The sequence below is a fragment of the Eulemur rufifrons genome, chromosome 4 (assembly GCF_041146395.1).
Source record: "Eulemur rufifrons isolate Redbay chromosome 4, OSU_ERuf_1, whole genome shotgun sequence".
Classification (NCBI taxonomy): domain Eukaryota; kingdom Metazoa; phylum Chordata; class Mammalia; order Primates; family Lemuridae; genus Eulemur; species Eulemur rufifrons.
Genome location: NC_090986.1, coordinates 83,593,924 through 83,620,862, shown reverse-complemented (window position 1 = coordinate 83,620,862; position 26,939 = coordinate 83,593,924). Strand labels below are relative to the sequence as shown.

General features: G+C 36.2%; 1 protein-coding gene across 1 annotated transcript; it reads right to left on the bottom strand.

Moving 5' to 3' along the window:
* Nucleotides 1-7,812: 7,812 nt before the first annotated feature.
* Nucleotides 7,813-26,319, bottom strand: LOC138382851 (zinc finger protein 676-like). The gene is given in 4 exon segments (XM_069467489.1): nt 7,813-7,866; nt 7,869-10,045; nt 25,680-25,775; nt 26,286-26,319. Coding segments are annotated over 4 exon segments (2,361 nt in total).
* Between the last annotated feature and the right edge of the window lie 620 nt (nt 26,320-26,939).

Below are 26,939 nucleotides of genomic sequence, written 5' to 3'. Positions count from 1 at the left end.
CTTTCCCCCCAAGTCAGAGCTCCAGGCATGTCTGTTCCCCAGGTAGTGCGCGTTGCACCCATCAGGTAGGTATATATCCCTCCCTTCCCCACCCCCCTTCCCGAGTCAGCACCTTCAAGCGTTACCATTCCCCAAACGGTGCGCAATGCACTCATTGTGTAGGCATACCCCCATCCCCTCCCCACCCCCCCAAATAAGTTCATGAGATCTATTGTACAGCCTGGTGACTAAAGTTAATGACACATCATCTTTGAAAAATGCTAAGACAATTGATGTTAATTGTTCTCACCACAAATTAGATAACTATGAGTTAATGTATTTACTATTCAGCTAGCATTAAGTATTTGACAATGTATATATTCTTAATAATGTTTTATGTGATAAACACAATTTCATTTGTCAATTTGAAATGAATAAATTAATTTTAAAAATATCATGGTCGGACAGCAGTATTCCAAATACTGTGTCTGTGACTGTCATAAGCATAGCTAATCTGCATCAAAAATATGTAGATTTTGTGATATTTTTGTCATTGTACTTTTTAGTCCCAAGTATAGGAACTCTCATATTTACCAGCATGTACAGGACCCCACACAGAACATGGAAGGGGCCAATGTACGTTCTGACTTTTACTTTAACTGCAAGGCACCTGAATTTCCTGTTGCTAATGGTGATGGTATGGAAAACACAAAAGTGGCAGGTGGTGCTGCCAGTGGCCAGTCTGTGAATATAAGAAACAAGACTGCATCCAAAATCACTGAAGGAATGTTTCAAACCCAGACCTGCTAAGATCTTTCAGATTTTTCTAGAGAGAATGAACAAGGACTTATCTACAGTTAGGTGACTAAGAATGAAAACAGTACATTGTGAACTGCTCAAATTAAAATAAAGAAAGAAAAAATGAGAGAGAAATCCCCCAATTGCAATATCAATCTGCAAAAGAAAAATCATTCCAAATTTTTAAATCCAGAGATACCATTCTAAGTATACACAATCAAAAATAGAAGATTTTGCATAGAACCATAAGTTGTACAATAAGTATTTCATTAAAAAAACCTAAATTTAAAATTTGTCACTTACCATTAATTCTCTGAAGATTTATTTCCAAGATGTTTAATCTTAGGAAATTTCCAAGTTCTGATGTGTTTGTGCACATACCATTTACAACATGTTACAACCTACTGATATTAATGCTGTAACTATTCTAACTAATTTAATACTTACCACACTTTGGATTAGGGTCAAATAATATTTTCCTTTAAGAAACAATGACAAATAATGCTAACTGCCTGATTTAACTTTCTGTCTGGTCCATGGACACTGCATCCTTCCTATCTAAATGAAGTAATCATAATGTTTCATTTATACCCTATAAATTATTTCAAACTCTCCAGAAAGAAAACAATTTCTCACATTAAAAATAATCCAAACTACTCATCAAAATCTAAAATGTACTGTGGGAAATGACATGGGGTGGGAGAGAACTGTAAGAAATCTGTTAGCCATCACACAGAAGAACAGAAGGGTTGAGATGCATGGGTAGCTGGAGATACATAAATAGACACCAAAAAGCTGGAAATAATTAGGAATGAAGGAAGCAGAATTCCTATTTCTAAATTCAGACAGAATCAACTGTGTAGCCTGGGAAGAGATGTCTTCATTGCCTATGAAGATTCAGTGCAATTTCTACATGTGGCTATTGTCTGTCTCTTACATGGAACCACAAACTCACTCCAGCAGGAACACTTACTGCTATTTATGGAACATCTATTGAACACCTAGTGCTATCTTCTGTTTCTCCACTTACTATAAATGTCAAAATAACCTTCCCAGTTTTACCTAAACAAATTGGCCCAATAAAGTCAACCAACAGTTACGTTAATTTTAAAAAGTGAAAAAAATAATAACTAAAGAAAAATTAGCTCAAATAGGATCCTCTCATTGAGAAAAAAAATGGAGTGTACAAATGAACACAACTTAATTTAATACACTCACTGTGGAATTACTTATATCTTCAAACTATTTTGTAAGCACTATTAAATTTCATAAAAATAATTCTTCTAATCTCTGAGCAGGTCAAATAAAGAATACTGTATGAACTTTGGAACGTGAAAATTCTGTATTAGGTATAGCATAAGTAAGCGACAATTAAAAACAGAGGATTTTCATGATGAGATTTTGAACCGGGAACCATGATTTTAGAGAAATGAATTCAATACAAAGCATAGAGAATATAATTACTGACAGAATCTTTGGGATTTCTGCTTTGTTAGTAAACTATCAACAATTTTGGAATTACCTGTCTTGTTCCAATGTATTTCTTCTCTTCTCAAAACAGATACACACTCACATAAACACAACTACTTTCTCCATAATCCTCTTACAACTAAAGTTTATCTTTATAGTGATATACTTTTATATTTCATTCCATGTAAATAAAAAATGTATTCATTTTGCAGGCCAGAAGGGTCACATGTTCAAATAAAAATGTAGGATAAAATTATATAGTCATTCATTCAGAAATGTATGGATTTTGAATACAGTCCTACATAATCTTCATTATAACCACCATTATGGCATTTTATCTACATAAAGAATAAAAATATAATATATGGAAATAATATTCTTCAAATTCTTTTAAGTTTAAAGCCTATTGGAATAATTCACTAAAGATGTTCCACTATGTTAGCCTATAGCAATCGTTAACCATCTATCACCTACAACTTTGAATAGGGTGGGATAGGGTAAGATTAGGGGCAGGATGACGATTCCTTATATGCACAACACAAAACACATTAAACACAATTTTGTTTTATTAAAATCAATTCAGTTCACACATACTCTTTAAAAAAGCACTTCAAAGTCTCCATTTATTGCCTTAATATTCAATTGGAAAAACATTTTACTTCTAAAATTCAAATTGTTCCTAACTACACAGGAATATTACCCTGAACACTTATCTGACATTACTTACAACAAACACTCTTATAAGTCAATAACAAAAAATATCTCCAGTTAGATTTTCTTCAGGCATCTTGCATTTTCAGTGTCCTTCATATTCCTGGGAAGAGTATATGAATGATGCCCCCTAATTTAGAAGGAGCTTTCATAGTTTTACTTCAGCCACAATTCACCACACGCTTTCTCAGAAACACTAAGAATGAAGGTACAGCATCAAGTCATTTGAATTGAATTACAGCAATATTTAGTCTCGAAAATAATCTAAAATTTTTAATGCAAAAAGTCTACTTTGAATGTAATTATAATTCACTACAAAATTAATCCCCTACTCCTTTTAGACATACATACACATAAATTAACTATTTTAATTTTGGGTTGTCCTCTATAATCACATTCTACTTCAGAGTAACATCTGAAAGTATTAATGCTTTAAGTGCTTTCTATTGTTATTCCTCTGCTGTGTATCTAGATTTGATTTTTGACTAAATATGTTTTTTAATTATGGCATCACTAAACTATATCTTCATATAAATTTTGCTGTTTTCTAAGGTGTGTTTTTTGAACAAACGTTTTTCTGCATTTATTAGACTTGCAGAGTTTCTCTCCAACCCAAGTGCTCTAAACTAAGTTTGAGCAAGTGATGAAAGGTTTTATTCCAGTATAAATTCTCTTGGGCACAGTAAGCTCTGTGATAGAAGTAAAGTATGGCACCACTCTTTACAGTTGCAATTTTTTTTCTCAGAATAAATACTCTGGTGAACCCTGAGACTTTTGTTTTCTGAAAAGTGTTATACAGTTGGTATATTTATATCACTGTTACCCAGTATGACTCTCTGATGTCGAGTAATATGTGAGCAGTTACTAAAGGCTTTCCCACTTCCTTTACAATTGCATAATTTTGCTTAGGTATGAAGTCTCTCATATATAGTAAGGTAAGGGCATTAGGTAGAGGTTTTCCCAAATTCTTCACATTTGTAAGATTTCTCTTGTTTATAGAGGTTTGAGTACTGGTTAAAGACTTTGCCACATTGTTCATATTTATAGGGTTTCTCTCCAGTATGAATTCTCTTATGTACAGTAAGGATTGAGCAGGAGCTAAAAGCTTTGCCACTTACTTCACATATGTACTATTTCTCTCCAGTATAAATCCTCTTATGTTTAGTAAGTTCTGAGCACTGTTTATAAGCGTTGCCACATTCTTCACATTTGTAGTGTTTCTCTCCAGTATTAATTCTTTTATGTTTAGTAAGGTCTGAGCATGACATAAAATCTTTCCCACATGCTTCCTATTTGTGGGGTTTCTCTCCAGTATGAATTCTCTTATGTGAAGAAAGGACTGAGCACCACTTAAAGGCTTTGCCACTCTTCACATTTGTAGGGTTTCTTTTCTGTAAGAATTCTCTTATGTTTAGCAAGGTATGAACACAAGTTAAAAGCTTTGCCACATTCTTCACATTTGTAGGGGTTCTCTCCAGTATGAATTCTCTTATGGGAGTAAAGTATGAGCCCATCTTAAAAGCTTTGCCACATGCTTCACATTTGTAGGGTTTCTCTCCAGTATGAATTCTTTTATGTATAGAAAGGTATGTGCATTGGTTAAAGGCTTTGCCACATTCTTCACATTTGTAGGGTTTCTCTCCTGTATGAATTCTCTTATGTTTAGTAAGGTATGAACAACAGTAAAAACCTTTGCCACATTCCTCACATTTGTAGGGTTTCCCTCCTGTATGAATTCTCCTATGTTTAGTAAGGTATGAACCACAGTTAAAAGCTTTGCCACATTCTTCACATTTGTAGGGTTTCTCCGCATTATGAATTGTCTTATGTGTAGTAAGGCATGACCATCACTTAAAAGCTTGACCACATTCTTCACATTTGTGAGGTTTCTCTCCAGTATGAATTTTCTTAAGTTCAGTAATATGTGAACATTGTTTAAAGGCTTCCCCACTTTCTCTACAAAATTTCTCTACAGTATATCTCAATTTATGTCTATGTAGATTTGAGAATTTTTTGAACACTTTGAAACATTTATTACATTGGAATATTTTGTTGTGGGTAGTTGGTGAACATTGGTTAAGTCCATTATAACACCCGTTCTGCTGCATACACTCACTGAAACTTTCAGTCTTTCATTAAGTTTAAATTTTCTAGGCCATCACTTCCATATCTTCTCAGTAGCATTTTACATATTTCTAAATGTAAACAAGTGAATACATGAAAGCACATTGTGTTTGACAAAGAACCAGAGATGAATATTTTAAATAACTGTCTAATGTTGAACTTTCCAGGGATTTCAAAATCACAAAGGTGAAAATGACTTTGTATCTGGGACTATTTGTATACAAATATTTGGTATACAAAATTGTATTGTCAGTACATTCAATTTAATGAAAATAATTCTTATAATCTCAGAACAGGCCAAACAAAAATACTTCATTAAGTTTAGAAAAAAATCATGTATTAGTTGTAGCATGAGTAAGAGAGAATTAAAACCAAAGAATATTCATGGTGAAATTTTGAAACAGGAGCCATAACATTTTAGAGAAAGGAATTCAGTGTAAAACAGAAAATATAGGCTGGGCGCGGTGGCTAACACCTATAATCCTAGCACTCTAGGAGGCAGAGGTGGGTGGATTGCTCGAGGTCAGGAGTTCGAGACCAGCCTGAGCAAGAGCAAGACCCCATCTCTACTAAAAATATAGAAACAAATTAACCAGACAACTAAATATATATATAGAAAAAATTAGCCAGGCATGGTGGTACATGCCTGTAGTCCCAGCTACTCGGGAGGCTGAGGCAGTAGGATAGCTTGAGCCCAAGAGTCTGAGGTTGCTGCAAGCTAGGCTGACGCCACGGCACTCTAGCCTGGGCAACAGAGCGAGACTCTGTCCCAAAAAAAAAAAAAATATATATATATATATATATATATGCACTTACAGAATCTTTGAAGTTTCTACTTTCCTAATAAATCATCAACACTTTTCAAATTATCTATTTCGCTCCAAAGTATTTTTTTCTCAAAAGTAATAGGCACACAAAAACAACTACTTTCTCTATAATACTCTCACAACTACAGTTTTTCTTTAGCATGAGATAATTCTCTATTTCATTGCATGTAAGTAAACAAAAGTATGTATGTGTTTTGCAGACCAGAGTGGCCACATGTTCAAAGAGAAACATAGGATGACATTTTCCAAATAGTCATTCAGGATTCCGAAATGTGTGGATTTTAATTATACTCCCCATAACACTTCATCATAAACATTATAATGACCCTTTACCTATATAAAGAATAAAAATATAACCTATAGAAATAATATTCTTAAAATTATTTGCACTTTAAAGCCTACTGGAATAAAAATACTAGAGATGTTATTCTACTATGTTCCCCAGTAGTATAATGATACAATCTGGCACCTACAACCTTGAATAAGATGAGATAGGTTAATGTTGGTGGCATGATAATACTTTACTTTTGCACAACAGATTAACAAATTAAACAGAATTTTGTTCTATTACAAATTAAGTTCACAATACTCTTTGAAAAAGGCATTGCAAAATCTAGTGTATTTTATTACCTGAAGTACCCTAATACAATTTGTATACAATTTGTAAAACAATTTACTTCTGAAATTCAAATGGTTTCTAATTATAATGTAGAAGAATATTACTCCTCACACCTACCTCTGACATCACTTACAAGGCTCTTAACAAGTCAATCACAGAGTCTCTACAGTTAGACTCTCTACGCATCTTACTTTTCACTGTCCTGAATATTCCTTAGAAAAGTAAGCTAACAATTCCCACCTAATACAAAAACCTTTCATTTAAAAAAAAAACTCTAATAAAGGCATAGCATCAAGTAATTTACATCAATATTTAATTTTCAAATATATAAACTTTTTAATGCAAAACAGGATATTTTCAGCATAGTTGTAACTCACCATAAATCAATCTCCTCCTTTTAAACACAGATACACATAAATTTTCTAACTATTTTAACTTTGGATCATTCTCTATAGCCAACACTCTGCTTTGGAGTAATTTCTGAGTATATTGGTGCCTTAAGTCTTTCTACCAGGAATCCTCTAATGTTTACCTAGACTTGATTTTTGATTAAATACCTTTCCACATTGTGGAATCTGTAAAATACCTTTTAGTATAAACTCTGGTGTTTTCTAAGATGTGTTTTTTGAACAGATGTTCTGCATTTATTACATTTGTAGAGTTTCTCTCCATTCCAAATTGACTCACCTTAAATAAAGTTTGAGTAATTAATGATTTTATTCTAGTATAGATTATCCTACACACAATAAGATCTGTGATACAAGTAAAAGTCTTCCACTACTCCTGAAAGTTGTACTACTCTTCCCAGCATACTCTCATGCACTCTAAGACTTTTACCTTCCAAAAGACACTTTGACAGTTGTACATTTATATCACTGTTACCCAGCATGACCGTCTGATGTTGAGAAATATGTAACCAGTTAACGTTATTAAAGACTCTTCCACTTTGCTTACATTTCTAGGATTCTGCTCATGTATGAATTTTGTGATGTATAGTAAGGTAACAGCATCAGGTAAAGGCTTTGCCACATTCTTTATATTTGTAGGGTTTCTCTCTTGTATGAATTATCTCATGACTTGAAAACCCTGAGCAATATTTAAAGACTTTGCTGCATTCTTCACATTTGTAGAGTTTCTTGTCTATGGATTCTCTTATGTACAGAACGAGATGCGCGCTGGCTAAAGGCTTTGCCACATTCTTCACATTTGTAGGGCTTCTCTCCAGTATGAACTACCTTATGTACCTTTAGATGAGAGGTGTGGCTAAAATCTTTGCCACATTCTTTACATCTGTAGGGTTTCTCTCCAGTATGAATTCTCTTGTGTGCAGTAAGGTATGAACACCAATTAAATGCTTTGCCACACTCTTCACATTTGTAAGGTTTCTCTCCAGTATGAATTCTCTTATGCTTAGTAAGATATAAGAACCGTTTGAAGGCTTTGCCACATTGCTCACATTTGTAGGGTTTCTCTCGAGTATGAATTGCCTTATGCGCAGTAAGATAGGAGAACTGCTTAAAGGCTTTGCCACACTCTTCACATTTGTAGGGTTTCTCTCCAGTATGAATTCTCTTATGCACAGTAAGATATGAGCACTGGGTAAAGGCTTTGCCACATTGTTCACATTTGTAGGGTTTCTCTCCAGTATGAATTCTGTTATGCATAGTAAGATATGACAACTGCTTAAAGGCTTTGCCACACTCTTCACATTTGTAGGGTTTCTCTCCAGTATGATTTTTTTTATGCATAGTAAGATATGAGCAGAAGACAAAGGCTTTGCCACATTCTTCACATTTGTACGGTTTCTCTCCAGTATGAATTCTCTTATGTTTCGTAAGATATGAGAACTGGATAAAGGCTTTGCCACATTCTTGACATTTGTAGGGTTTCTGTCCAGTATGAATTCTCTTATGCATAGTAAGATATGAGCAGTGGGTAAAGGCTTTGCCACATTGTTCACATTTGTAGGGTTTCTCTCCAGTATGAATTCTCTTGTGTGCAGTAAGGTATGAACACCAGTTAAATGCTTTGCCACACTCTTCACATTTGTAGGGTTTCTGTCCAGTATGAATTCTCTTATGACCAGCAAGATATGAGCAGTGGGTAAAGGCTTTGCCACATTCTTCACATTTGTAGGGTTTCTGTCCAGTATGAATTCTCTTATGCATATTAAGATATGAGCAGTGGGTAAAGGCTTTGCCACATTGTTCACATTTGTAGGGTTTCTCTCCAGTATGAATTCTCTTGTGTACAGTAAGGTGTGAAAACCAGTTAAATGCTTTGCCACACTCTTCACATTTGTAGGGTTTCTCTCCAGTATGAATTCTCTTATGCGTAATAAAATTTGACAACTGGGTAAAGGCTTTGCCACATTCTTCACATTTATAGGGTTTTTCTCCAGTATGAATTCTGTTATGTGTAGTAAGATATGACGACTGCTTAAAGGCTTTGCCACACTCTTCACATTTGTAAGGTTTCTCTCCAGTATGAATTCTCTTATGCTTAGTAAGATATAAGAACCGTTTGAAGGCTTTGCCACATTGCTCACATTTGTAGGGTTTCTCTCCAGTATGAATTCTCTTATGCGCAGTAAGATAGGAGATCTGCTTAAAGGCTTTGCCACACTCTTCACATTTGTAGGGATTCTCTCCGGTATGAATTCTCTTATGCATAGTAAGATGTGACAACTGATTAAAGGCTTTGCCACATTCTTCACATTTGTAGGGTTTCTCTCCAGTATGAATTCTCTTGTGTGCAGTAAGGTATGAACACCAGTTAAATGCTTTGCCACACTCTTCACATTTGTAGGGTTTCTCTCCAGTATGAATTCTCTTATGCGTAGTAAGATATGACAACTGGTTAAAGGCTTTGCCACACTCTTCACATTTGTAGGGTTTCTCTCCGGTATGAATTCTCTTATGCGTAGTAAGATAGGAGAACTGCTTAAAGGCTTTGCCACACTCTTCACATTTGCAGGGTTTCTCTCCAGTATGAATTCTCTTATGCCTAGTAAGATGTGACAACTGATTAAAGGCTTTACCACATTCTTCACATTTGTGGGCTTCCTCTCCAGTATGAATTGTGTTATGATTAGAAAGGCTTGAGCAAGACATAAATACTTTGCCACATTGTCTACATTTGTAAGGTTTCTCTCCATCATGAATTTTCTTACGTTCAATAATATGTGAGCATTGGTTAAAGCCCTTCCCACAGTCTGTACATTTAAAAGGTTTTGCTACAGTGTGCCGCATCTTGTATCTATTTACATTTGCGAATTTTGTGAAGACATTCAAACATTTATTACACTGGGTGATTTTGGTGTGGGTAGTCGGTGAACATCGGTTAAGTCCATGATAACATCCTATCTGCTCCTGACGCTCACCCACACTTTCGAGATCTCTCGTTAAGTTTAAATTCTCAAGGCCACAGCTTCGATATCTTCTCATTGTCACTTTTTGAAATGAAACATTTATGCTCTGTTCTGGCAAATGGTGTTGGGTGAAATGAGAAGATATAGCTGAAAGAAATTAAAAAAATAACAAATTAATCCACTTGTGTCTTTTTTTCTGAATCAGGTTAATATACATTGCAAATTCAACATGTAAAATTATACCAAGCACATTAGCAAGATGGCATAATACAATGTACAGGCCCTAATTCTCTTTTATATAAATAAATAGAACAAAATTATACTGACAAAATTGCCTTTGTGGGAATTCTAATTGCCAGGTGAGAGTTTGAAGCACACCAGGTGAGCACAATGCCAAGAGCCACAAAGAAGAGAAAGAAGAGTTTGTGATATTTACCCACCATGGCCTTTCTTCCTTCTTAATACAACACGGTGCATACAAAAGTAAATTCCCAAACCCTAGTTTCTCCCTCAAAAGAGAAAGAAAATAATGACAGCCATGACCATCCTTCTGGCTTTTGGGGGCCCTTACAAAGACCGGTTTCCATCTACCATAAGACAGGGTGCTTCACAGAACGGTGCTACCATTTGAAGAGCAGACTGGGTGTTCTGAAACCAAAGGTAAAAGATTGTTACAGCAGCAGAGGGACTTTAATGCCACACGCAGGGAACAGGTGTAGCACATGATGACAGGCTCTTCTGAAGAAATGTGAGAAAATTATTTCAACTGGAAAATAAACACAAAATTCCACAGAAGAAACATCTTCAGAGCAGATTTGAGGCTTCTTGTATCTCTAGTACAGTCCATTGTTTCCAGAGTTTCCCAAGAGGAAGTCACGTGATAAAGTTTCTGAAAGGTGGCTTTTATTAATCCTCAAATCTCAACCAAAGATTACAACACACACAAAATATCAGGGTACCATAGCCCAATCAAAGAAACAAAATAATGATTAATAAACCACAAAGGAATGGAAATGTATAAATTAACTGAAAAAAATTAAAAATAAACATCTGGGCTGGGCCCAGTGGCTCACTCCTCCAGTCCTAGCACTCTGCGAGGCTAAGGTGGGAGGATCACTTGAGCTTGGGAGTTTGAGATTAGCCTCAACAAGAGTGAGACCCTGTCTCTACCAGGAATAGAAAAATTAGCTGGTGTGTTGGTGCACGCTGGTAGTTTAAGCTATTGGAGAGGATAAAGCAGGAGAATTGCTTGAGCCTAGGAATTTGAGGTTGCTGTCAGCTATGATGATGCCCCTGCACTCTAGCCAGGGTGACAGAGCAAGACTCTGTCTCTAAAATTAAAGAAAAATTAAAAAATAAAATAAAAAATAACCATGTGAATGATGCTTAATGAGTGAAATGGGAATACTGACTACCAAATGAAATCAGGAAAATGAGAATATCAATGAAAATAAAATCATAAAAAGAAACAAATTAAATTGTTTGGCTGAAGCATATGATAATAAATGACAGAAATTTTCTAATGTAAGAATAAAGACATAAAAAACCAAGAAGCTCAACATACTTCAGCTAGGAGAAACACCAAGGGACGCCTAACAAGGCAGATAATAAGCAAAGTTTTTGAAATCACACACAAGAGGAGAATCTTGAAAGCAGCAGGACAAAAATGATGTGTCAATTGCAAAAAGAATAAAAACTTAAAAGCAGAAACACTATATTCAGCAAAACTCCCCATTTAAATAAAGAAAAATAAAGAATACTTATCAAGATAATTAGATTCTGAAAAAGTTTATCACCACTAGACGTGCCCCACAAAAAAAATGCCAAAGAGAGCCCCTTGCATTGAAAATAAAAAGATGCCAGAAAACAACACAAACTCATATAAAAATAGATAACGTTCCTGGAAAAATACATAAGTACACTTAAGTAAAATTCTGTAGTATTATAATGACAGTACAGAAAACACTTTTAGTCATGCTCTAACACTTGCAAACAAAAACAAAAAAATACCACTAAACTTCCATTAATGGGTGTACAATGTAAAAAGATATAATTGGTGATATCAATAACAAAAGTTGAGGGCAGAGGTAATGAGGAAGACTTTTTATATACAACTAAAGTTAAGGTGCTACCAGTTTAAATAGATTCTTGTAACTATAAGAAGTATTGTATAATCACTGTGGTAACCACAATACCTATAGAGATACACTAAAATAATAAGAAATGAGTCAAAGCATGTGACTACAAAACACAATGAGACAAAAAGATAGAAAAACAGGGCAAAATAGCTACAGGAATCAAAATAATCATAATAATAAGATGGCAATAGTAAGTCCTTCCCTTTCAGAAATTTATATAAATATTCAGGGGCTGAACTTCACAATCAAAAGACAAATTGAATAAAGACAGGAATTTAAGAAAATCAAAAAAAGCAACTCTGTATTGTGTGCAAGAGACTCATCATCAATCAAATGACAAAAATGGACTAAAATTGGGAGGACAGAAAAAGACATTCCAAGCAAATTTTAGTCCAATGAGAGCAGGGGAGGTCACAATTAGGCATATACAGTATATTTTTGAGGCAAACTTGTTCTATTTCATAAAATATACTTTAAGTAAAAACTGTCACAAAAGACAAAGAAAGATATTAAATAACAAAAAGGTATTCATTCACTGGGAACCTATCATTTATTTTTATATATTTGTATATATGTTATATATCTATCTGTATAAAATCAGGGTTGCCAAACATGTAAAGCAAACATTCACAAAACTCAATCAAGAAATACATAGCAATATAATAATGTTAGCATATTTCAATACCCTACTTTTGGTAATGAATAATAATGCAAGACACAATATTAATCAGGGAACAGAAAACTTGAAAGCAGTATAAAACAAGTATATCTAATGGGTATTTAAAGAACACTCCACACAACAGCACAATACACAATCTTTTCAATAGCTCATAAGACATTCTTTTGGACTGAACACCTGTTAGCACACTAAACAATTCTTTATAAACTTTTAAAAATTTAAATCTTACAGATTATTGTTTGTGACCAACCAAAATGGAATGAAAGTAGAAATCAGTAACAGAAGGCAAGCCAGAAAATCCACACGTAAATGGAAACTAAAGGACACATTCTTGGGAATGCTCTTGCTCAAGGGTTGGAGGACTCACTATCGTAAACATGTCCATACTGCCCAAAGTGATCTACAAATTCCATGCAATCTCTTTAAAATTCTCAATGTCATATTTTGCAGAAAAAGAAAAAGCAGTTCAAAAGTCATGTGGAATGCCAAAGTACATGAAGAGCCCAACAATCTCCAAAAAAAGAAACAATGTTGGACGCACCACACCTTCTGACTTCAAGACATGTTACAAAGGTACAGTAATCAAAGCAGTGCGCTACTAGCATAAGGGCAGACAATGAGACCAAGGAAACAAAACTCAGGGCAGATATAAAACTATCATATAAACGGTCACATGAAGAGTTATTTGGACATACATATTCCTTGTAGCATTATTCATAAAAGCCAGTATGTGAAAACAAACCAAATAAATATAATTTGGCATATAAAAATAATGGAATATTATTGTTTTTAAAAAGCAGGAAATTTTCTAACATCTATGATAAAGAAAAACCTTGACATTGTTAAATGCAATAAGCCAGTCTCCCCTGAAAGACAGATACTTCATGAATCTACTTATGTAAAAAATATAAAGTAGTTCCATTTTTAGAGACAAAAAAATAGAATAGTGCTTGTAAAGGACAGTGGGTAAAATAGGTAGTTGGTTCACGTATGTTGAGTTTTAGTTTTACAAGATAAAAATGTTCTAGAGACTTATGCTGCATAACAATGTCAACATACTTTACATGACTAAAGCATATAATCAAAATATTTAAGATTGTAAATTTCATGTGTTTTTACAATGAAAAATAAACAATAATACCAAAAATAGAGTTTTCAAGCTTCTCAAAAATTATCTTCAAATGTTTCACACAAGGATAATATATATTCACCAATAAATGCCTGTTGAAATTAATACAATTTTCATGGCTATTCACTTAGACAGGATAAAATAACCATTGACCACCAACCAAGAAAAAAAATACTATTCATAAATAAATTAGGAGTAATATTTATACAGGCAAACAAACACAAAGAAAATTATATTGGCAAACATGACTGATTTATACTTGACTTTTGCTCCACAATGTGGAGACAGAATCTCACTCTGTTGCCCGGGCTAGAGTGAGTGCCGTGGCATCAGCCTAGCTCACAGCAACCTCAAACTCCTGAGCTCAAGGGATCCTCCTGTCTCAGCCTCCCGAGTAGTTGGGACTACAGGCATGCGCCACCATGCCCGGCTAATTTTTTCTATATATATTTTTAGCTGTCCATATAATTTCTTTCTATTTTTAGTAGAGACGGGGTCTCGCTCTTGCTCAGGCTGGTCTCGAACTCCTGAGCTCAAACAATCCGCCCACCTCGGCCTCCCAGAGAGCTAGGATCACAGGCGTGAGCCACCGCACCCAGCCCCACAATGTCTTAATGTACAGAGTTGAATATTATCATTAAATATTATAATATACAGGTAAAAACTAAAAACATATAACTAACTGATGTGAGGTAATCTACTTTAAAAATGAAACAGAACTATAAAACTACAAAACAAAATTTAAAGAAACTTTAACCCATGAAATTCTGAATAAACATAGTATATTACTGAAGAATTCTAGATAACTATAATTGTCAAGAATGACTGGGCAGCCATGAAGAGCACAGATTTTAAATCATTAGCATAAGGTTAGGGCAGTATTACTTCACGAAAACACATTATAATCTTTCACAAAAAATCTTTGGTAAAAAAATTTTAAAGATTAGGCATTCAAATGACACTAGAGAAACTGCTGTCTTATGTTATTAATATATTGCTGCTCTTACACAAAAGAGAAAGGCTGACTCCAGGTTTCAGAAGCAAAACAAAAGTGTTAAATTTCTTAATACAGGAAAAATATGGATATTGTAAAATATGGTGTGAAACTCATATATAAGATGCACAATTAGGAATAAATTATGTTATCATTCAGATAAAGGTTGGTAACATTGGATGAAAATGCTAATATTTGCATGCAGCAAATTGAAAGATACGAACCAGTCATTTTAATAAATGTGAGGTGCATGCTAATTATCTAATTCAGATTTTATAAAACATAAATTTCAGCACATTATTTCAGAAATCTGAAAGTTCTCTATTAATACATGCACAATATAAAATAATATAATTTTTCTCATTAATAACAAAGTGGGGGTGTAAACAGGTGTGGTTTTTTTAATTCAAATGAAGTTAAGTTGCTATGAGACTGAACTACATTTTTTGTAACTTTAAAATGTTTCTGTACTCTCCATTTGTCCAGGTGTTCAAAAAGAAACTATCTATAGACGTTGTGCAAAAGAAAATAAAAAGAATCAAAGAAGGTAATACAAAAGCAATAAAATGAAGGCATTAAGAGAAGAAATGAGGATAACATGGACACAAGAACTGAAGTAAGAGTAATTTCACTTCTTTCAGTAATTACTTTAAATATAAATGGACTAAACTCTTTAATATAAAAAAGATAGTATGGTTGAATGGATGAAGAATTACATGAGTTTTGGCTGGTCCGAAGGTAGTGAGTTATCTCATTTGATTGTTCACAGTCAGTTACAGATTAAACTCCTGTTCTACTACTTTCCTCCTTCTCACTACTGCACTTGACTAGTCTTTAAAGTAAAAAGATTTAAATATACTTTAAAAAGTGAAAGAAAAAAAGAAGAAGAAATGAGTTTCTATAATATTCTGTCTACAAGAGACTCATTTTAGCTCTAAGGTGTCAAATAGGCTGAAAATAAAAGAATAAAAATATATATTCCATGAAAATAGTAACTACAAGTGGGCATAATTATATTAGACAAAATATATTTTAGGTCTAGGTACGGTGGCTCATGCCTGCAATCCTAGCACTCTGGGAGGCTGAGGCAGGAGGATCGCTTGAGCTCTGTAGTTTGAGGACTAGCCTGAGCAAGAGTGAGACCCTGTCTCTACTAAACATAGAAAAATCAGGAGGGCATAGTGACATGTGTCTGTAGCCTCAGGTACTTGGGAGGCTGAGGCAGGAGGATCACTTGAGCTGCGGAGTTTGAGGCTGCAGTGAGTTATGATGATGTCACTGTAATCTAGCCAAGGTGACAGAGCAAGATTCTATTTCCAAAGGAAAACAAAAATACACTTTTGGTCAAAACTGTCATGAGAAACAAAGACTGATATTACAAAATGATAAAATGAGTCCATTTACAGGAATCTATAACAGTAAAATACATATGTATGTAAGTGTATCTAAAAGCACATGTATAGGTTATATATATTATATAATGTGTTATATATTACATCACATGTATATATGACATTACGGATTTCAAATATATGAAACAAATATTGGCAGAAGTGAAGCAAGAAATACACTGTAACATGGTGATTGTTTAAGACCCCACTTTCAATAATGAATAGAAAAATCAGATAGAAGCTCAAAAATAAAATAGAAAACTCAAACAGCATTATACACCAATTAAACCTAACAGATATGTACAGAACTCTCAAGTCAAAAGCAGCAAAATATATGTTTTCAATTACACATGGTATCTTATATTAGAACACATCAAATCTAATCAAATTTAAGATGACTGAAATCATACAGTGCATGCTGACCAAAATGAAATGAAACCAGAAATGAAAAGCAGAAGAAAAACTGGCAAATCCAAAAAGATGTGGACATTAAACATACTCTTGAACATATTCTTGCTCAAGAATCGGACTACTTGATATTATTAACATGTCAGTAATACCCTCAGTGATAAATTCAATGTAACCTCTCTCAAAATCCCAATGGCACCTTTTTTTGCAAACGTATTTTAAAAATTCTAAAATTTATTTAGAAACTAGGATTAGCCAAATACCCTTTAAAAAGAAGAACCAAGAGACAATACACTTCCTGATTTCAAAATGTACTACAAAGCTACAAAAATAAAAACAATGTGATACTGGCATAAAGACAGATAAACAGATCACAAAACAGAATAGAGAGCCCCAAAATAAACTGTTTTTCACAGGGTGTCCATGACCACCCAATGGAAAAAGAGAGTCTCTTCAACAAATGCTGTTGACAACTGGATACCTATATGAAAAAAAAATTGAAGTTGGACTAATCCCTTGCACCACATACAAAAATATTTTTAAATGGGTTAATTACTTAAAACATAAGAAATATGACTAATAAAACTCTTAGAATATGTAGGAAAAAGATCATGACATTAGTCTCAGCGTTGTTCTTTTGGATATGACATCAAATGCATAAGCAAAGGAACAGAACAGAACAGTGGGACTAAATGATATTGCAGAATTTATGCACATCAAAGAAAACATTCAGTTGAGTGAACATGCCACCTAAGAAATGGGTCAAAATATCTGTAAGTCATATATATGATGGGAGTTAATACTCAGAATACATAAACTAAAACTCAACAAAAACTGAATAACTCAATTAAAAAATGAACAAAGAATTGAACTGACATTTTCCCAAAGACACATAAGTGTGCAACAAGCATTTGAAAGGATACGCAACATTACTAAATTTTAGAGAAATGCAATGCAAAGTCAGTGAAATATCACCTCACACTCAGAATGGGCAATATAAAAAAAAGTTTGTCAAAGATATACAGGAATGTTTTTTGAAATATTGGTGGGAATAAATGATGCAGACATGATGAAAAATATATGAAGATTACTCAAAAAATTAAAAATGAAAAGTAACATATGATCCAGAAATCCCAAGTCTGGGTCTCCATCCCGAGCACGCAGTGCAGAAGCTAGAGACGTGTGCACACCCACGTTCACTGCAGCAGCATCCCCCGCACACCAGAGGCATGGGTAACAGACGTCCCTCACCTGATGGACAGATAAAGACAATGGAATATTATTAAGCCTTAAAAATAAAAATCTTAGGCCAGGTGTGGTGACTCATGCCTGTAATCTTAGCAATTTGGGAGGCCAAGGCAGGAGGATTGCTTGAGGCCAATAGTTTAAGACCAGCCTGAGCAAAATGTTGAAAGTGTTGTCTTTTCAAAAAACAGAAAAATTAGCTGGGCATGGTGGTGTATGCCTGCAGTCCCAGCTACTCTGGAGGCTGAGAAAAGAGGACCACTTAAATCCAGGTGTTTGAGGTTGCAATGAGCTATCACTCTGCACTATACCACAGGCAACAGAGTGAGACCCTGCCTCCTGTCTCACAAAAAAAAAAAAAAAAAAAAAAAAGAAAGAAAGAAAGAAAAAAGAAAAGAAAAGATTGCCAAATAATATAAGGACAAACCATGACCTTACCCTGTTAACTGAAACTAGCCAGTAACAATGTGACAGATAGTTTAAGATTGCACTTAATATGATGTATTTTAAGCAGTCAAATTCAGAAACTGAAAGTAGAATGAGTTTTGCCAAGGGCTGGAGAGAGGGTAAAATGGGCAGTTGTTACTTAGTAGGTATTGAGTTTTAGTTTTGCAAGACTTAGTAGTTTTAGAGGTCTTGTGCATAATAATAAAAATAAACCTACTACTAATGAAATGTACACCTAAAATGATTTAAGGTGGTAAATTTTATGTTATTTTTAAACAATTTTTAAAAAGATAACTAAAATAGTTATGTCTTTTTAAAAATGACCTTTTTTTTAAACAACAGGAGGTATATTTATTGAGTTTAACAATTAACAACATAAAACGCGCCATTAAGAATGTGGGCAAAAAGGGGGCAGCCCCAGCTGCGGGGTCTGCAGCTGCCGCGGAGCGACCCTCGGCCCGCACTGCCGCGGGTTGCGGGCCTTGCGATCCAGGTCCCGTGGCCGTGGGGCCCGTCAAACTGCAGTTTTGCACGCGCGTCTGCACGCGAGCGACCAGGCTCCGGCCTGCGGAGGGCCCGCGAGCACGCACCGCCCGGCCCGGGCAGAGGCGGCCACGCAGCCAGCGCAGCCGCGGGGAGAGGCCTGGGCGCGCGGGGAAGGGCGGTGCGGGGAAGGGCGGTGCCCGCTCACGCGGTCCGCGCACAAGGCCCCTCCCCACCTGCCCGCCTGGCGTCCCGCCTCGGCCCCGCACCCACGCACCCACGCACCCGCACCCACCGGGTTCCACCCGTCTGGAATTTGACCTAACAGCTGCCTGCAAAGCGCAATGAGGCACAGCAGCGTTTCCCTCCCACACAGCTAATGCAATTCCTCGCTGAGTGCACAGCACTTGAGACCACTCACCCAGACAGGACGAAACCCCCATGGAAAGTCAGCCAGAAAAGAAATACACAGAAAAGTCACAGACAAACTTGGGGTAATATTTGTAGAGACAAACACACATACGTTATTTTTCATATACATGGCACATTCATATTTTAACCACACATTGACTTAAAAGTGTTGTAATTTCATCCAAAATTTTAATACAAAAGTGAAACCAAACACACAAAAAAACTGATGTCTAAAAAAGAAACACAGTGATATGGAATTGCAAAACGAGAATAAAAGAAATGTTTAGACATATAATCCTGTGTGAAATATTGCTTTACCATTAAAAAAAGTTTTTTTCTGGATAACTACAATGTTCAACTATGACTGTGAACCCATGTAAAGCAGGTATTTTGAATCATTGCTATGCTATATACGGCAATAAAATTTCACAGAAAATGTATTACAATCATTAATAAAAGGATCTAATCAGAATATCTAAGCATTTAAAAACATTAAAGATAACTTTTATTATGTTATTACAGTATTCATGCTATTCTTACAAAAACTGAAAATGCTGTAATTCAGCCTGTGGCAGCAAAGAAAAGCTTATATTTGAAAATAAAGTAAAAAAAATTTTTGAAAAATATGATGAGAGGGCCGGGCGCGGTGGCTCACGCCTGTAATCCTAGCACTCTGGGAGGCCGAGGCGGGTGGATCGTTTGAGCTCAGAAGTTCGAGACCAGCCTGAGCAAGAGCGAGACCCCGTCTCTACTAAAAATAGAAAGAAATTATATGGACAGCTAAAATATATATAGAAAAAAAATTAGCCGGGCATGGTGGTGCATGCCTGTAGTCCCAGCTACTCGGGAGGCTGAGACAGGAGGATCGCTTGAGCTCAGGAGTTTGAGGTTGCTGTGAGCTAGGCTAACGCCACGGCACTCACTCTAGCCTGGGCAACAGAGTGAGACTCTGTCTCAAAAAAAAAAAAAAAAAGAAAGAAAAATATGATGAGAGTCACTGCTATGTAAAATAAACATTTGGCAAAAATTGTATTATAATTTAGATATTGGTTGAGAAAAGAGGATGACAATTCTCCCATCCTAGTGCTAACCAGGCCCGACCCTGCTTAGCTTCCGAGATCAGGTGAGTTCCAGGTGGTATGGCCGTAGATGACAATTCTAATGATTCGTTTTTGCCTGCAGTAAACTCAAACGTTCAAGTGAACCTTTTAATAATTATGGGATACCTATGGATTATCTAATTTATTTCTTGCATACGTGAAATTCTAGCATATGGTTCTGAATTTTTGAATCTAAAATTGGAGAAAATTTAATATAGAATAAAATAGAAAGTGAAAATACACAGAGTGTGAAATCAGGAAGATGGTGGAATAAAAAGCCCCCCGCTTGTTTATCTCCCCACAACAATGAACATTTGGCAGCCACCTATGACAAAAGTGCCTCTGTGACAGCCCAACAAAGTGGCTCACACCTGTAATCTTGGCTACTAGGAGGCTGAGGTGACAGGATCACTTCAGTCCAGCAGTTGGAGATGAGCCTGGGTGATACAGTCAGACCACACCTAAAAAAGTGCTTTTATGAGAGCTTCAGGATCCAGAGAGAAGGGCGTAAAACCCTGATAAAGCCCTAGACCAAGGAGGGTTATTTTAAGCAGGCAGGCCCTCATTCATGTGGCAAACTCGGGAAACCCTGGTCTTGCTACAGAACAGGAAATGGCCCACTCAACTTGGTCCCGCGGAGAGTCATGACGTGACTATGCAGGCACCTCCAGCTTCTCCCAGTCATGGTCTGGGAGTGGTGCTGCCTGTCCAGAGACCTGAGAAGCAATGACCATTTGTGGTCATGGAGACAGTCCTACAGACCGTAGTGCTCACTGTGGCCTCTGAAGCAGTTCTGTGACTCAGTTCCATCCCTCTTAGCCACAGTCCTAGGCCAGTCCTGCCCACCAAGGTACCCAGGCAGTGACCTGGGGCAACCCGCTGACATCCTCAGCGGGAGCCACACTCATCCGTACACCTGGTCTCAGGCCTGCCCCAGGCAGAACCAACTGCGGGTGCCTCCCTACAGATGGATGTCCTGAAGGCAATGCAGTCTGCTCAGGAGTAAGACGGGATTCACAGCTGCACAAGCCCCTGCTGAGAAGCCCACATTAAAGACAGACCTCACTCATACCTGGCAGCAGAACTGTCACCCAGCTGTAACCCATCTTATCTGTAAACCCACAGGAGATCCCATCAGCCAGGAAGGGAAGGGTACCCAAGAAGGGAACATCTCTACCTGCTGGAACTGGCTTATAAGCTGGAAAAGGTGTTTGTTCCTTCAGTGCACAGACACCAGTGCAAGGTTGTATTATGCCCATTCTTAATGCTTCTATTTTAACATAATATTGGTGGCCGGGCGTGGTGGCTCACGCCTGTAATCCTAGCACTCTGGGAGGCCGAGGTGGGCGGATCGTTTGAGCTCAAGAGTTCGAGACCAGCCTGAGCAAGAGCGAGACCCCATCTCTACTAAAAATAGAAAGAAATTATATGGACAGCTAAAAATATATATAGAAAAAATTAGCCGGGCATGGTGGTGCATGCCTGTAGTCCCAGCTACTCGGGAGGCTGAGACAGGAGGATCGCTTAAGCTCAGGAGTTTGAGGTTGCTGTGAGCTAGGCTGACGCCACGGCACTCACTCTAGCCTGGGCAACAGAGTGAGACTCTGTCTCAAAAAAAACAAAAAAAACAAAAAAAAAAACAACAACAAAAAAAAACATAATATTGGAAATCCTAGGCAGAACTATTAGGCAAGAAAATGAAAAAAATAAAAATCTGTCCAAATAGAAAGAAAGAAGTAAAAATATCACTGTTCATATATGACATGACCTTATATAGACAACACCATAAATAATACACCAAAAATTGTTTAAAATAGTAAGTGGGCAGAATCTTAAATTAACATACAAATGTCAGTGCTTCCATACATTAACAACAAACTAATAAAAAAGGAAAAAATCTTATTTATAAAAGCATCTAAACATTAAATTTTTAGCAATAAATTTAACCACAGAGGCAAAAAAGCTTTACACTGAAAAATATAAGATATTAAAGATAGAAATAGACATAAATAAATGTAAAAATATCCCAAGTTTATGGAATGAAAGAATAAATACTGTTAAAGTACTGTATTATCCAAAGTGATCTATAGATTCAACTAAGTCCCTATCAAACTTCCATAAATTCAATGAACTACCTAAAAAATTCCAATGGCATTTTCTTAGAAAAATAAAAAAATCACAATCCTAAAATTTTTATGGAACTTCAACAGACTTTGAATAACCGAAGTAATCTTGAGGAAGAACAAAGTTAGGAGCATGATACTTTGTGATTTCAAATAATATTTTCAAACTACAGTAATAAAACACAATGTTATGTCGATTAAAAATGATACAACAACCAGTGGAACAGAATAGAGATCCCAGGAACAAACCCATGCATACCAGGTCAACTAATCTTTGACAGAGAAACAGGAATATACAATGCAGAAAATAGTCTCTTCAGGCCGGGCGCGGTGGCTCACGCCTGTAATCCTAGCACTCTGGGAGGCCGAGGTGGGCGGATCGTTTGAGCTCAGGAGTTCGAGACCAGCCTGAGCAAGAGCGAGACCCCATCTCTACTAAAAATAGAAAGAAATTATATGGACAGCTAAAAATATATATAGAAAAAATTAGCCGGGCATAGTGGTGCATGCCTGTAGTCCCAGCTACTCGGGAGGCTGAGACAGGAGGATCCCTTGAGCTCAGGAGTTTGAGGTTGCTGTGAGCTAGGCTGACGCCACGGCACTCACTCTAGCCTGGGCAACAGAGAGAGACTCTGTCTCAAAAAAAAAAAAAAAAAAATAGTCTCTTCAATAATTTGTGCTAGAAAAACTGGATATCCACAAGAAAAAGAATAAAATTAGACCATTTTTCTTATACTATCCTCCAAAATTAACTCAAATTAAAGACGAGTGTAGGCCAGGCGCAGTGGCTCACGCCTGTAATCCTAGCACTCTGGGAGGCCGAGGCTGGAGGATCACTCGAGGTCAGGAGTTCAAGACCAGCTTAAGCAAGAGCGAGACCCCGTCTCTACTAAAAATAGAAAGAAATTAGCTGGACAGCTAAAAATATATATAGAAAAAATTAGCCAGGCATGGTGGCGCGTGCCTGTAGTCCCAGCTACTCGGGAGGCTGAGGCAGGAGGATTGCTTGAGCCCAGGAGTTGGAGGTTGCTGTGAGCTAGGCTGACGCCACGGCACTCTAGCCCGGGCAACAGAGTGAGACTTTGTCTCAAAAAAAAAAAAAAAAAAAAAGGATGAGTGTAAGACATGAATCCTTAAAAATCTTAAAAGAAAACATGAAAACTCTTCTTCATATTGATGTTGGCAATGAATTTTTTGGATATGACACTAAAAGTGTGAAAATAAAAGCAAATATAAATAAGTTGGGCTGCATCAAACCACAAAGCTTCTGGAGAGCAAACAATGAAATAGGAATACTTATAGGATGTGAGAAAACATTTGCAAACCATATGTCTTATAAGAGGTTAATATTCAAACTACATTAGAAACTCATACAAATCAATGGTAATAGTAATAATGAATATAATAACTAATTGAAAGATAGGCATAAGATTGAATAGATATTTCCCAATAAAGACATACAAATAGCCCATAGGTATGTAAAAAGGCGCTCAACATAACCAATCATCAGAGAATTACAAATCAAAATTACGATGAGATATCAGTTTATACTTGTCAGGATAACTAATATAAAAAAAAGACAAGTTTTGACAAGGATGTGAAGAAAAAGAAATCCTGTACACTGTTGAGTTGTAAATTGGTAGATTCATGATCAAAACAATTATGGAGGTTCTTAAAAAAAACTATCATACAATCTAGTAATCCCATTTGAGTGTATATAACCAAAGGAAATAAAATTGGCATCTCAAATAAATAAATGCACTCTCATGCTCAGTGCAGCATTATTGACAACTGCCAAGATACAAAAACAACCTAAATGTTTGTGATTCCTAAATGAACAAAGAAAATATGATACATATACACAAGAGAATATGATTCAGCTATCAAAATTATCACTCAACCATTTCAACAACATACATGGACCGGGGGACATTATGCTAAGGAAATAAGCCAGGGACACAAAGAAAATTCTGCATAATCTTCCTTATATGGGGAACCTGAAAGGTTGTCAGCACAGCAGCAGAAAGTACAAAGGTGCTTGCCAGGGCCTGAGGTAGCAAAAAATGGGGAGATGTTGTTCAAACAGTACAAACTTTCAGTTAGAAGGTGAATAAGTGTTGTGGATGTAATGTATAGCCTTTTGCTGGTACCTAATAATAATGTTTTTATTTTAAAATTTTCTATGACAGTAGACCTTAAGTGTTCTCACAGTTAAACAACGTAATTGACAAGTGTTAGATATGTTCATTAACTTGATAGTATCAATCCTTTCACAAGGCATACATATATCATTACATTGTATACAATAATTACATCATTATACAACTTTTATTTGTGAGGAAGTCCATGTCACACAAACATACATATACACATATCTATGTGTGTGCATATATGTATACACACACATAAATATGAATGCCACAGTCACCAGTGAGCATCATACTAAACAAGAGAAAATCACAAAATGATGGTTATTAAACAATAAAGTAACAAGTGGGAGTCTGACACATGCTCAACGATGTTCTAAGCTTCTCAATGACACCATATTAAGAAATGTAGGGAGTATCTTAAACTATATTAAAGTTGAGAAATTTGGGCATACAGAATTTAAATTATTAATCACAGTTCACAGGGGAAACAGAATTTAGAAGTAAAATAACATTATATTTTACTGTATTTAGGGAGATACTTAGTGTTTGATAACATTAGAGTATGAATTTCTGTGGAATCACATTTAATACTTCCACAGGATAGGAAACCATAAAGCAGAAAACATACAACCTCTGCTTGTGGTGTTCTGGAATTTCTAAACCGAATACCAATATCACCACTACACTCACACATTTCACATATGATGAAAAAAGGGAAATTAAAAAATGGTTTAGCTGGGCGGGGTGGAAAAAAAAAATGGTTTAACATAGAGTTTCTCAAAACATACATAGATATTAGATATTCCCATGTCCTGAAAAACAATGCAAGAGCAGTGAGATCCTGCAGTCCCTTACAAGCCATCAACGAGACTGCTTTTCACTGTAACCTCAAAGGAAGATCACTGAAGGGAAAGTCAAGTCCTTAGATAGCCTGGGAACAAGGGACAGAGATGCCCAAATGTGACAACAAGAGAAAGAAGCCCAGGCTGTTCAGAGTTTCCCAAACCACATTTTAAGGTCTGGCTGCCTCCTTGACCTGTGGACCTCTCACCTGTGTCATCTGCTTCACTCACTTCCACTTACCTGTGTGTTCTGCTACTGTCTCATGTCTCTTCACCTTCCAGGGCTCTTTCCTTTGCTCCAGACTGAGGATGAGGTCTGGCTTAGAGACAGCAAGACCTGTTTTATTAGAAAAATTTATATCACTCTTGCTGGTATTCTCCAATTACCAACCGAGTACTCTGCTCAGTAGAGAAGAGAAAATGTTATGGAAGATTTTAGAAAATTAATAAAAAAATATCATTTTCTGATAGAATCTTGAGAATATTTAGGAACTGTTTAAAATTTGTGGGTCCTTAGATCTATTACCCAGTCCTAGTGAATTAAAAACGGATGGTGGAAATGGGATTTGATGGTGTGGATAACAATATTTTATACCACTAAATTTCTGGGATTACCGCTAATCTAGAGTGAAAGATACAGATCAGCTCAAAAAAGAGTAAGATTAATGTCCAGATAAAGAATGTTGAAGATTTTTCTTTTCTATACCAATAAATCCCCCAGTTTTCCTTAGAAAGAATAATCTGAAACTCATTCATATAAAGCAGAAACTCCCAGAAAACATTCTACAAGGGAGGGATATGAAATCCTTCATGTGGAATAGAAATTGTGTATTGAATTGATCCTCACCCAGGGAGAGCAAGTTTCTGTAGTTCTCCAACATCACATCCCTATACAAATTCCGCTGGGCAGGGTCCAGGCATTCCCACTCCTCCACGGAGAATTTTATGGACACATCCCCGAATGTCAACAGTCCCTGAAAGAAAAACACATATTTACAACGTGGCCGTGGGAAGAGTTGTTAACGTGACTCCAGGTGAAGTGAGAGAGGGAGAGTACTGGTTCTCACTCAAATGAGTGACTGCTATTGTTTGAAAGGACAATTATTAACACAGAAAAATTCTCTAAATCTGAGGAAGGAGGATGACATAAGATCCACAAAACCAGTGTAGATACTATAGTTTTCTAGATGATACAGTTGTAAAATTCAAAGCACCAACAACCATTTACATTTCTGAGAGCTACCTTTATATCATACAGGATTAGCTGTATATATATATTCCAGATACAAAGTAACGCTGAGTTAAAAGGTACCTCTCAAACTTTAATGAATAAAACAATGAACTGGGCCGGGCGCGGTGGCTCACGCCTGTAATCCTAGCTCTCTGGGAGGCCGAGGTGGGCGGATCGTTGGAGCTCAGGAGTTCGAGACCAGCCTGAGCAAGAGCGAGACCCCATCTCTACTAAAAATAGAAAGAATTATATGGACAGCTAAAAATATAT